The sequence below is a fragment of the Brassica napus genome, chromosome C2 (genome assembly GCF_020379485.1).
Source record: "Brassica napus cultivar Da-Ae chromosome C2, Da-Ae, whole genome shotgun sequence".
NCBI lineage: Eukaryota > Viridiplantae > Streptophyta > Magnoliopsida > Brassicales > Brassicaceae > Brassica > Brassica napus.
Window position 1 is genome coordinate 7,536,786 of NC_063445.1, and position 13,635 is coordinate 7,550,420.

A 13,635-nucleotide genomic window follows, 5' to 3' on the forward strand; every position below is an offset into this window, starting at 1 on the left:
TTCTTGGTATCCAAGTCACGACTGCAGCAAAGCTTTTCTGTGATAGTAAATCGGCAATTTACATTGCTACGAATCCCGTTTTCCATGAGAGAACTAAGCATGTGGAGATTGACTGTCACACAGTGCGTGATCAAGTCAAGAATGGTTTCCTCCGGTTGATGCATGTCACAAGTTCCAATCAACATGCTGACATACTCACGAAACCACTACAACCGGGTCCTTTCTCTTCCATTCTCCGCCTATGTCCACTTCAAGCCTCTTCACTCCGTCATCACCTTCTCTTCCTTCCGCTACTTCAGCTTGAGGGGGGCGTATTAGCTCACATATCCGGTTATATATTAAACCGTTGGTTTAGCTTCCTTTTACTATACCAATGTCATATATATATGAAATAATGTAACTAACTTTTGGCTAAGAAGCTTTTGATTGAAAACATTCAATACTCTTCTTTCTCTCTTGAGTTCTCTAAAAATGCTCTCTGTTTTTTTTCTTTTGTTTCTCACGACAGGAGAGAAGAAAGTGGTGACTAATTATTTGATGGCTAAGTTGAGTTTCTTCTGATTACACAAGTCTTGGTGAGAATAAGACAGCTGGCTTTCTGATTCATAATCATCCACTAAGCAGCTCACTAATTCCTTCCTTTGAAGAAATCTCTCTCAGCCACATGATTTAATTTTAATTAATCCAGCTGACTATCATGTGCTGTTTAAATAATTAACTGAGAATGCAAGCAGCTGATTGAGATTGAGAGACACAAGCGAGAATCAAGAGGTCCTTTTTTTTTTGGGAAAATTGGAAAAATGGGACACTTTGAATTTTTATTTGTCACAATAGTATTTTTGATATTTTGGACAATTCTGGACATATTTTACCATTTTTTTATGGAAAAAATAGTAAACTGAATTTTAAAAATGTTAAAAAATATCAAAACTATTGGAAACATAAGTATGACAATATATATGTTTAAATTATTTTTTTTTTAAATGAATCATATTTTATTCCATCTTCTAGCTACAGTTACAATACTCATTCTAGTCATCTACTTAGTCTAGAAATCGGCTACTAATGTTTATACATAGATATATCTTTGGTATACAACGTAACCTATCTTTTCTTATATATTCTAACCAAAGCTAGGTTACGTTACGTTATAATCAAGAAATACGTCTTTCTTATACCTTTAGCTTGATAACGACATATAGCCACAATGCGTTGATATACCCTATCTATATTTGGAGCCATGATATGGTCTGTCTTTTACCTTATGTGGCGCCTAGGAAGAATATGTTTCACATCTACTCTACTGTATTCTGACTTACATAGGTTATACATTCTACAGGAAATCCGAAAAACATAGCACTCATGAAAGCAACACGGCGAGGGGCCCAACGATTCAATGTAGTGTTCGCATGCCATATAAACATAACCGCATCCATCTCCTAAAAATTTACAATGAAAGTTAAGTAATATAGCATATAAGAAGTATTAGGAAGATAAATTCACTAAAGGTTAGTACAAGATTCATTACCTCGTTTCCAAGCCATTTTCCAGCACTTACTACTCTTCTAGGTACAGACAAATTAAAGCATGTAGGACCAATTGTTAAAGGTATAGGCTTTAATGCCCATTCCGTGAATCCTTTCCATGACTCTTCGGAGATATAATAAAGTGACGCCTGCGGAGAAGCATCTTCTGGCAATGGTGAATCGCTAAGCTTAAGTCCATGACATTTTCATTCGCACCATTTCTCCCACTGTGACGGCGGTGGAGCTGTATTCATCTCTGTCTTTTCTTTCCTTACTGGATTATCCACTGAACCTCGGACCGAAGTCATTGGAGTCCACCAGTCTTCTTCTTTTTTGTCCTGAGATGGATCAAAGCCTGGCACATACGACGTCTGGGAAAGCCCTTCAACCCCTTGCATACCTATCCCGCGACCCATATCATCTGCTTCACTATAATTCACATCGAATGTAGTCTCGGAACCATCCTGTTATGTCACGACAAATAAGCAATAATTGAGACACCAAAATACATTATCATTACATAATTATTTTACATAAAAGTTCCAGACCATTACATAAGTTCAAACAAGACACTTACAAACCAAGGACACTTACACACCAAGCACACATACAAACCGAGACCTTATAAAGTACAACAAAATTCAGGCCGATAACTTAGATGCCAATAAAACAAACAGACACGCAAACCACGAACTTAAACAAGACAAAATAACATTGAAGAGGATGGTGAAGACTAGTGTTTGTTTACCCCGCGTGTGGACCTCCTCAACGGTGCCTGGCTCGTCAATGGCTTTGTCGGTGAAGGCTCTCCAAGCTCAACTTCAACGCTGGCTTCCTTACGTGATTGTTTAAGCTCTGTCCGCATCTGCTCAAATGTCTCGGCCATCTGTTTCTGTATCCTTTGTTCCATTCCAGAGAAGTTGTGCTCAAACAACTTTGTCATAAAAGCCTTCATGTCTTCATTAAAAGGAGATTGCTTTGCACCACTTGCGAGAACCTTATGCTTTCTCTTCTCCATACCACGATCGGGAAGCCTCTTTTTACCCCTCTTTGATCTAGAACCAACGTTTTTTTATCCTTTCGGAGTCTGAAAGTCGTCATCACTCTCGGCTGCTTCAACATTCACGCTTGCTTCATCATTCACAGCTGATTCGTCATCGAGAGATAAAGAAATCACTTCATTTTCTTCAGTTTCCCAAACATGCTCACTAAAATCATGCCCCTTCTTTATCATCTCCATCAGAACCTTGATTATATCATCCTCCACATTATCATCTCTGCGAAACGCCTGAGCTTTGACAACATCATAATTTCCTGTCCATGAGATGTATGGGTAGATGTCATCCTACACAAGAAAAGGAAATACAGTTAGATACTAAATACTCATTTCAAACCGGAAGGAGTCGTCATAAATAGATAAAATTACCTTGGGTGTAATAACCTCCTCCAAGCGAATGATCTCCTCATATGACACATTCGCAGCTCCCATCCAGTTTATGCATCTAGGACCGTCCTTGAAACCCTTATCCAGCTTTTTTCCACAAAGCTTCCCAATTTTTGGTACCGCTTCCATTGCCCAAATCTGCAAGGCGTATCAGAAGCTATCCAAGACATAGCTAGTGGTCTTTTCCTTCAGTTGGGAACGATTTTTGGCTATTGATTTGCAGAGAAGGTCATAAGTAGTAACTCCCCAAGGATACCTTCGAACTCTGTCAAGATCCATGACCACCGCGATGTACTTCAGGGGGATATTAGCCTTCTCACCTCTCGCCAATACCACACAAAGAATGATCGCCAAGTAGACAAGACGTATGCGATCTGCATTCCTCCACTTCTTTACAGCTTCCTTGTCCTTAGTCCACAGATTGAAGAGTGTAATTGTTCCATCTTTTCTCCTCAAAACCTTGCTCCAGAAACCACCATCATATTTCCACTCTTCAAACTCCTCAAGCGAGATATGAGTATCGCATTCAAACCCGGTTACGGCGTGGAACTCTTGCAATGAGAATCGAAGCGGTCTCCTCGCAAAGACAAACCATAGCTCGTGCTGTAAGAAAGTCACCAGCTCCCTACACAAGAAGCTGTGTATCACCCTGGCAGAGTATCCAAGACCATTCTCATTGAGCTTAAAAATCTGATGAAAAACCGGGTCTTTCTTCACGACATCCAACTCCTTTGGCAGCCACGCTTGGAACTTTCGGATTATGTAGTCGATCCTGCAGTTGTTGTTGATCTGAGTAACTCGGGGCTCCTCGCCCTCCTTAAAAAGCCTCTTCGGTAGCTCCTCAGACATAGCTACAAACCGTGACAAAATTGTTAGTTCAACATGTAAAGGTTTCAATATCATCACACAAATAATGATGTATAAGATGTTTAACCAATCCGTGAAACAAAATTAATTTAAGAAACACGCCAAATCGTTTTTTAAAAAAATCGAGCTTGAATGGAAGAACACTTCGATTTCGTTTAATATGAGAATCTATAGATGTAATCCAATACCTTATGTGAAGAGTTGTGAGATTGAGAAGCGAAATTGATGGAAGAACACTTCAAAAATTGATTTGACCCGACGAAGAGGAAGAACGATTCGCAGCCGTTGTGTCTTCAGTGAGATCGAAAAGGATGGTGACGGAGACGAGAGTAGAGACCACGGGCTGATGAAACACCGACGAAGAACAGAGCTTCTCACCGTTGAACCCTAAATCGCCGTGGGAGAGCGACGACTCTACGACGGAGAAGACAAGGAGAAAGGGGAATTAGGTTTGCGGCATCCCGCGTCTCCCCTTTTCCTATTTAGTGTTTTTTTTTAATTTTTATAGATTTTAATTTTAACATTAAAATCTATTACGAAAATTATTATAATTTATAATTTAAATTCAACATAATTGGTAAATTAAGGGTACTTTGGTATTTTACAAGGTCTAAAATCCTATTTTCCTAAAATATCTTCTAGAAATCATAATGTGACAAATCCAAGTTCAAAGTGTCCTATACATATATGAAGGTCATTACAATGGGCCTGGTGAACTATATGGAAATCGAGTTAGCATTAATAGACAGCATTATTAAGACTAAATCTGATGATAAAACACGTGTGTTAAAAAATGACTTAGTAGACTAATCACGTAAAGCCAAATAATATGGTCTTGCAGATATTAATTCCATTAAGTAACATAATCGTTGCGTTATTTATTGATAACGTATTTGAAATTTGAAATAGGATTATTACTGTGCCATGCACGGTCAAATTGTAACCACATATTAAAATAATTTAAACCGATATCGATATCCACTTTCTGCTGTAACCTCTGACGCAAAACCCACTCTTCCAGATAACCCTACAAATCTACATTGCGTTTAACAATTACATCTAAATTGCGTCTCACTCAACAATTTGTTAGGGGCATTGAGGTAAAATAGCATACTTACCATGACCATATACCTAAATACAAATGATACGTGCATGGTCGCCTAATATAATGTCAACTCGTTATTAAGCAATGCAAATACTCTAAACCAATTAAATTATTATTGTTGTAGTCCAAATATCAATACTATTAAAATAGAAGCAATTTATATCTACTTACAAATAGTCTAGGTTGTACCATTATATTTAATTATATTTCCTATTATTTCTACTCATATCTAATTCAATTGTTAAATATACATCATACCTAAAATTAAGGAACTAACTAACTAATCTATTCTTTTTTAAACTAATGAATTTAATTTATATTAATTCGAAATTCAAATGACTAATCAATTATATTTTAGTTATTAATGTAATAAATAATTATATATATATATATATATCTATTCATTCGTATATATACAACTATATATTAATCCAAATGCAAAAAAAAAATGTTTAAAACCCTCACCAAATACATAAATATATAATTCTTATAGTTAGAGTATTAAAATATATATAAATATATATATTATAAAATAAATATTAATAGTAATTATATGATGAAACATGTTACTATTGATAGTTTAATGAATATATTTTTTACGGGTTACTCAAAAAGACATGTAATATATATATCAAATATAAACCAATTGAACAAATATATTAACACATATATATCATAAAACATTACATTCACATAAATCGAAGCCAGAGAGTAAGAGTCAATATTTTAATTGTTTAAAAATATAATTATATATATAAATTATAAAAATTAAGAACTAAATATAATAAAAATATATATCAAAATTAAAATAATAAATATTTACATTTCTAATGCGAATAATGAAATTAACTTTTAAATTTAAAATAAGCCATAGACAAAACATCAAAAAGTATCTAATAATATGTGAATAACAAAAGTAAACTAACTAAATAAACAATTATATTTTTTTTGCAAACGTAAATCATTAATTTGTAATAGACGTATACATATTATTGATGCTCAAATCTAATTTATTTTTAGTATGCATCCACTCAAATATTAATCCATTAACAAGATGGAATTTTAGTTGGACTAAAATTGTATTAAAATTGGAATATCAATTTCATAATATATTCACTATTCATCTGAACATTCATGAATATATATTACAATACTCTAAATATAATAATAAATCAAACCGGATTACATATTGGGTCATATATCAGTTCAACCGATAACCAGATCTCGGGTTTTAGCGGTTGTTACGGGTTTTATAGAATTTTTAAATAACTGTTTTTTTAAAAACTAAAATGAATTACATATGAACCACCGAATTTGACAATTTAACTGCGGGTCGGATCGGATTTCAAAACATTGAATATAATTTTTTATTTGTAATATCTAAGTGTAGATACAATTAAAATACAAATTTATATCAAATAAATTTGGAATGTTTCGAAAATAATCTCGCGTTTTGAAAGCGCGGATCAAAATCTAGTCAAAGATTAATGCTTATACATTCTTGAAAAAATTGTTTTTAGTCCAAAAAAATACTAACATTATCGCTTTAGACTAATCTAGCATTTTTATGTTCTATTAGACTAATAATTTTCAAAATGACAACAATACCCTTAAATTATAAATTTTAATTGGTAATTAAAATTAATAAATCAAGATATTAATTTTTAATTCATAATTAAATATAGAGAAAAAGACAAAAATAGCACTAACTCAAGTTTATGTTCCCAAACTAGCACTCAAGGTCAAAAGTCACAAAAATAGCACTTAATGTTTTATCAAAAGTCACAAACTTAGGGTTTAGAGTTAAAGGGTGGGGTTTAGGATTTAGGGTTTAGGGTTTAGGGTTTAGAGTTTAGGGTTTAGGGTTTATGGTTTATGGTTTAGGGTTTAGAGTTTAGGGTTTAGAGTTTAGGGTTTAGGATTTAGAGTTTAGGGTTTAGGTTTTAGAGTTGAGAAATGAGGTTTAGGGGATAAGATTTCAAATTTTGAAAAATTAAAAAATTAAATTTTTCAAAGGATAAACTTAGAAATGTGCTATTTTGGTTATTTTAGTTTTTGAGTGCTATTTTTGTGATATAAACTTTGAAAAGTGTTATTTCGGAGATTTACCCTTAAATATATTATAATTTAAATAACATAAAACAAAAAAAAATCTCAATCTAAACCGATCATCCCCCCACCCCCGACGAATCTCCACCTTCTCCCTTCCTCTCTGCGACAACGAAGACTGAATCTCTTCCACCCCCGACGACGGCTATTCTTCTCCGGCGTAGTGTGTTCTCCGGTTTTCCTCTCACGGTGTGTTCATTTCTTCTTCTTCGATTTCGTTTTTTTTTTGTTTTAATCTCGTGCTTACTTTCATGTGTGGGAGAAGCTATCTTCGTCTCTGGCGTGAATCTCTCAATCTCCGGCGTGAATCTATTCTTCTCCTGTAGAAATTTAAGGTAAGTCATCTCTTCTCCTTGGTATTTCGTTTTGTTCTTTTGATTTCTCATGTGTGATAAGATCTTCCTCGGTTCTTCTAAGGCCTAAATATAGTTTCATGCTTTCAAAACCAGTGTTTGATAATCTCCTTTTCTTGTTAACAAAAATCAAAAATTTGTTTGATAATCTCATTGTTCTTTGTTTTGTTCTTTTGATTTCTCATCTGTTATAAGCTCTTGCTGGGTTCTTTGCATGTTGTGAGTCGTGTAGCTTAGGACAGTTTGTTTTGTTCTTTGCATGTTGTGAGTCGTTGTAGCTTAGGACAGTTTGTTGAATCTCCTTTTGTTGTTCTTGTGCTCCTTTTGTTGAACTCCTTCATGTTCAGAATTACTTACGTTTTTGATATGGGGGTCCATGTTTTGTGCTTTGCTTGTTTGGTTCTGAACTTGAACGCTTCATTGTATTGATTTGCTTAGCATATGAGTGCTTTGTAATTGCAAGTCTTTAGAGCTTCTGAGACCTTATTGTTTAATGTCATAGCTTTTATTGCTTTGTTATTTCCACAGCCGGATACCACCGCTTTGACATCTCATGAGAACATGACATTCTTACCACCTCCTGAGCTACGCTACCAATTCCTACCTTCAGCTCCAGCACCTAAGCAACACCGAGGTGGTTCTTCTGTTTAAAATCATGCTTCTACCATGGAGTACCTTCTACCCGCTTACACCGGCCAGTTTGACTTCCCACCACCACCACTTGAAGGTACACCAAATGAGCAGTTTGCATGGACCGCACACTCACAAATGAAGTTATTGACGATGATGATGCAGCAGCTGTAGGTAGTTTTCGCAAGTACAAGAGGCCCACCACCTCCAGCTTCAGTCCCATCTATAACATGTCTACTGAGACTACTACAGACGTTCCCGACGTTGCTAGACACAGGGACGCAGACACTACAGCTGCAGAGGAGACAGCCGAAGGAGCAGCAGATGCAGAGCGTGATGCACGCCTTCCTAGGCGAAGGCGAGGACTGGGGCAGAGCAGGAGTTGCAGTCCTGATGACCACCACGGATCAGTAGCATTCATATTAACATGATTTTTAACTATGATTTTGCAACGATTTTAGACAGGATTTTTATGAGTGACAGTTTAACGTAATGTTTAGACATGAATTTTATAAGTGATTGTTTGACGAATTTTTAAACTACAAATGAGAACATATACCCTAAACGAAACTCTAAACCACAAGATATCCTTTGCAACAAACAAGATCAACATGAAACTTAAACAAAGTTTTGAAAAACTCGAAACATAGTTGATATAAATCATTCTTGTAGTTTTGAAAAACATGAAACATAGTTAATATAAATCATTCTTGTAATCGACTATGAATCATGGTAAAAACATTGTGAATTTTTGTGAACAAACATAGAAGATGGCGTGAAAAGAAGATCAAGACTTTTTTTTTTCGTTTTTTGAAAAATCGTTTTTTCAAATATATGGAAACTGAATATTTTCAAATATTTTCTTCCCATATTTTTTGGAATTGATTATTCTTATCCGTAGAATAAATCAAATTAGTAGAACTTGGTTTCTACCAGTTTTTAGATTTAGAGTAATGTGTAGATTTTAATTTATACAGTTTTTTAGAATTCGAGTAATGTGTAGATTTCAATTCCTACTGATTTTAGATCTATATTAAAATGTAGATTCCGGTTTCTACATATTTTAGAGCGATAAGTTAAGCGCGGAATGTGTATTCTAAATATTTTTAGAACACTACTATTTACGTAGATCACGTATTCTAAACTTAGTAGATTCAATGAAAAAGTAGATTTCTATTTCTACGGCCTAGAATGTCAATTCTACTTTCTGTAGAACAAAATCTAAAATTATGATTTAAATATTTTTTGAACTGGAAGAAAGCACTATTAAGTTGATATTAGTATTTCATCAGTACTTACTATTTTTCTAAATTTTTTTGTTTGTATAACTATTTATTTCATTTATTTTCAAAAATACTAAAGGGCATTAGAGACAAAAATGATACAAAATAGAAATTAGTCTAATGAGACATGGTTATAATTTTTTTGGTCTAAAAAAACAATTTTCCCTACATTTTTTTCAAACTCGTGATGGCTTATCCATTATATTTTAGAGTATAATCTTCCAGATTTTAAACTGTAATTTTTTCTGGCCCGACAGTTGTTTTCTTCGCCTTTGGGAGCAAAAACATGAAGATGATTTTTCCCATATATTATACAACTGGTACAACTAATACAAATGGTAAAACACATCATTATCAAAAAAAATATTATATGAAGAAACTATTAACATATTTTGACATATACATGAAGATTAAACCAACGTTTTTCATTGATTATATACATCATCCATTTCTATAACATCATTTGCTGAAAACAAGAATTAAATATAATCGTATTAGTTGTAAAGTTGTAGTAATCATACATGTTCTAGTTTTTCTAATTATACATGTATTTTGACAGATGCAAGCTGGAAAGATTAGACTAATATATATTATTGGTTCAACATCATCTTTTTGTATATCATTCATACGCTGGAAACAAAAAACTAAATATCACCATATTAGTTGCAAAGTACTAGTAATTCGAGTTCAAGTTGTATCAGTTATATTGGTTATACTCAATTTAGTTGTATAAGTTATACTTTTTCTAGTTGTATTAGTTGCGCTAGTCGGAGTTGTATTAGTAATACTTTGCGTTCTTATTTTTTATGATTCTTGTACGTATATGATGAGATCTGGTTTCGAATAAGACATAATTAATTAAAAAGGCAATGAGTTGATCGATTGGGATAAGAACAAAAAAATTGATAAGTGACTGAAGAAAATTTTGACTTTGCTTTAAAATTGAAGAAGTATAAAAAATAGGTTTCAAATTTGAGTCGGGTTTTGGGTATGGATCTGGGTAGGGTATAAATGGCATGAATTTGTAAATATGTCTAAATCTGCATGTTTTTTGGTTATTTCCTGTGGTTTTCAAATAAATTTAAATGCAAAATGGAAAAGAAAAAGAAAGGGTCTATATCAGAATAATCCGAACCCTTTTGGTCCATATGAGAACTTGATCCGACATTGTTTTCCCTTATATATATATATATATATATATATATATATATCAAGTCCTAGACATGTATTTTGAACTCATAATACTTTCTTCCACATTGATAAACCATATTACCGGAAACAGTCTTCCATTTTCCTGCAAAACCTAACCTAACTTTGTCATAGGCTTCATCTGGTTCTGAAATATGGAGGTTGCAGAAATTGGTAGAAAGAAAATCAACCAAAGTGTTAGACATCAACATCAGCACGGTGAACTCAGAAAGAACCAACACCGAGACGCGAGGCTAATAGAAGAGAGTGAGAAATGGTAGAAGAGCTACAACAACAGTTGTTTTACATTGGAAGAAAAATTCCTGAAAAACAGGTATGTATGCTTATTGATAGAAGTGTTCATTTTGGATAACAAGAAATGAAATCACTCAAATACTTCTTGAGATAAATAGTTATCTCCGTATAGCTTGTGAATGAACTTAACCAGGCTTGATACTGCTACATGGATATGTTACTATTCAAAAACCAGCTTAATCTTGGTAGTGCCAAGTCGATGGCAAGCTACAGATTGGACTATGGATGGAGTTACGGAGAAAAAATGATATATAGGAATTCCGAGTTGGATCGGAAAAAAATGGAGCTTGAAAAGCTAACTTTCACTCATGGTGCATATCGTGACAAGAAGGCTGTTCTATATTTCTCTTCCGGAAGAGAACCAGAAGTTAACATTCATGTTAGTTAATTCTAATCGCTTATCTTCTTTTTTTGTCTAGCTCGTTCTCAAAATGTTGAAAGTTAAAAACCAAAACCTATAACAAGAATGGATATTTACAGAACCTAAATTGCCGGATGTTGCATGAGGCACGTAGCTTTGGTGAGGAAAGACGCCTTCTCAATATAGCTAATCCAAATAAGCATAGTAACTCTGGTTCTTCTCTTAAAGAACTTGATCAACAAGTTAAGTTTATTTCTCTAGCTACAAGACCTTCTATTAAACCTTATTCATTGTTTTATCTTTTCATTTTGGTTTTTACTTTTAACCATCTCTGTTGTATTGGTATAGGTAGGATCTGTTCTTTGTTAACATCCATTGATAACTTTCTTGTTCCATCATATTCGAGATATGTTTTTCTTATGAGTTTGTGTCAATCAACGCAGATTTGTTGGTTAGGCCACGATCTTGTGATGAAATGGCGACTCAATAGCACAAGCGATCGAGATGAAACAAGAAAAAAACTAATGGAACTTGTACTGGAACGAGAACAATTATTTCGTGACGCTCCAGTAAAAGGTTTCCTATTGAATTCATTACCGTCTACAACTAATTTACGGAAACAGATTCAGGTACTATAACCAAACTAGAGAAGATTTTGACTCGGTTTTAGTTTCAGTCTCTTTGTTCATCACTTTATAATATAAATATGTAAACTCTGTTTGTCGTAGTCTTTGGAGAAAAGCAAAGAAAAAAGGATAAAAGCAATTTCAGAGAGAAGAAAGGAGAAAGGAGATAGAATCACACAAAAGAGAATTAAGGAAGGCTGAGAATGAGATCAAGTCTTTGAGAAAAACTTTGGAGAGGATTCGCCAGAAAAAGCAAAAAGCTTTGCAAACACTTTCACTCCTTAAGGAGTCCTTACAAGAACCATTGTAAATATCTATGAAGTTTGCTCTTAAAACTTTTCTATCAGCATATAGGCACTTGATGTACAAAACAGTTTTTTTTTAATGAATAAAATTTAATAGTCAAAAAGAGAAAAAAAAAAGAAAGAGATTGTCACTTCTTAGCATAATGTTTCTTGTTGTTAAAAAAAAAGCACAATGTTTCTTTTCTTGTTTGAACATCACTTGTAAACATAGCTTATAGTAAAATATGAAAACTATAACCAACGGGTTGGATTAGTGGCGCTTGAGAGATAGTCCTAATACGTCGAATTTGCAGTTCGATTCCCGTTGGTCGTCCAAACTGCTTTAAATGATAAGAATATGTGACTGTTGCAGGTTTCGTGGGATTAGTCGGTTGACCTCGTCGCCGATTTCTCGAGGTTAACTATGATGAAGTCTGTATTTTTTTAATATGTAAAAAGTTTGGAGGGTGAAAATGCAGAATAGCTGAGAACTTGAGATAGTAAATGGATAAAATTTCAAGTTTTTTTAAAGTTAAACAGATTCAAATGAGTGTACACAATGCAGTGCAACTATATATAAAGTCATATTTATCATTCTGTCCCTGCACATAACTATGAAATTCATGATCTTAATGGTTGGACCAAAGAAAAAACATCTTACAATTAAAACGATATATACCAATTCACACCATAAAAAGCCCAGATATACCAAATCACACCATAAAAGCCCACTAAAAAGAGTTATTACAAAAAATAAAAGATACGAAGGGGTATATTTGAAAATATAAAGAAGTTATGGATGCTACTGGCTGTTTCCGAAGCAATCAATCACCATCAATAATCATACCAACTAATAACGCCTCTATGGTCTACTCACCATTGGAATTTTTAGGTATATTATATTATTATTTTTTTTTCTAAATAGTTAAGGATTCTAATCAAATAAGTATGTCCAACGGTGTTATTCATTAGGAATCCTTAAGAATAAAAAAATAATAAATTGGAAAATATTTTTAATTTTTTAAAAAAAATTAAAACATGTTAAATTGAAATATTTATTTATTAAATTAAAATATTTATTTATTACATGATTAAATATGAAATACAACAATTATTAGTTTTCATCACCAAATTTGTTCCAAATATTTTCGATCAAATCATTCTTCAATTGGTAATGTGTTTCTGGCTCTTGAACCTGAACCCGATTGGCACGAATTTCAGTGACGCTTGGAGGGAGGTCTGTATCACGAGGCTTATGCACCCGTGAACTGCTGGGTACCTCTCCTTCTTCAACACATATCAAAGAATCAGACAAAATAATTAATCAAACCCAATACTCCGACAGGAGACTCGATTTGAAACCTTTACAAAGGAAAAATACCCCAAATCGATTGAAACACAAATCGTTTTTAAACACAAGACTCGTGAAATTTAATCCGATTCAAAACCCTATTAAACTCCTATCAAATGATACCTCTATCGATTTGAAACCTTTATTACAAACGAAAGATACCCAAAATCGATTGAAACACAAATCGTGATGA

The 13,635-nt window shown here is 33.6% G+C and overlaps 1 protein-coding gene across 3 annotated transcripts; it reads left to right on the top strand.

Moving 5' to 3' along the window:
• Window positions 1–7,010: 7,010 nt before the first annotated feature.
• BNAC02G11250D lies at window positions 7,011–8,565 on the top strand. Of its 3 annotated transcripts, XR_007319127.1 has the most exons (4): window positions 7,082–7,240; window positions 7,317–7,386; window positions 7,933–8,131; window positions 8,203–8,565. XR_007319127.1 is itself a non-coding variant. In XM_013828726.3 (3 exons), the coding sequence occupies exons 2-3, from the start codon at window positions 8,071–8,073 to the stop codon at window positions 8,463–8,465; spliced, it is 324 nt and encodes a 107-aa protein (XP_013684180.1). In that variant the 5' UTR covers window positions 7,011–7,386; window positions 7,933–8,070; the 3' UTR covers window positions 8,466–8,565. The 3 variants fall into 3 exon arrangements, 1 of the variants encoding a protein (XP_013684180.1); XM_013828726.3 differs by having other exon boundaries at window positions 7,011–7,386; XR_001277879.3 differs by having other exon boundaries at window positions 7,933–8,565.
• The last annotated feature ends 5,070 nt before the right edge of the window (window positions 8,566–13,635 follow it).

Excerpts from the sequence above, each read along its gene's own strand:
- BNAC02G11250D (XM_013828726.3), top strand. The coding sequence starts at position 8,071 with ATGGAGTACCTTCTACCCGCTTACACCGGCCAGTTTGACTTCCCACCA. Across the intron at positions 8,132-8,202 it reads CCCACCACCACCACTTGAAG|CTGTAGGTAGTTTTCGCAAG; the intron begins GTACACCAAATG and ends ATGATGCAGCAG.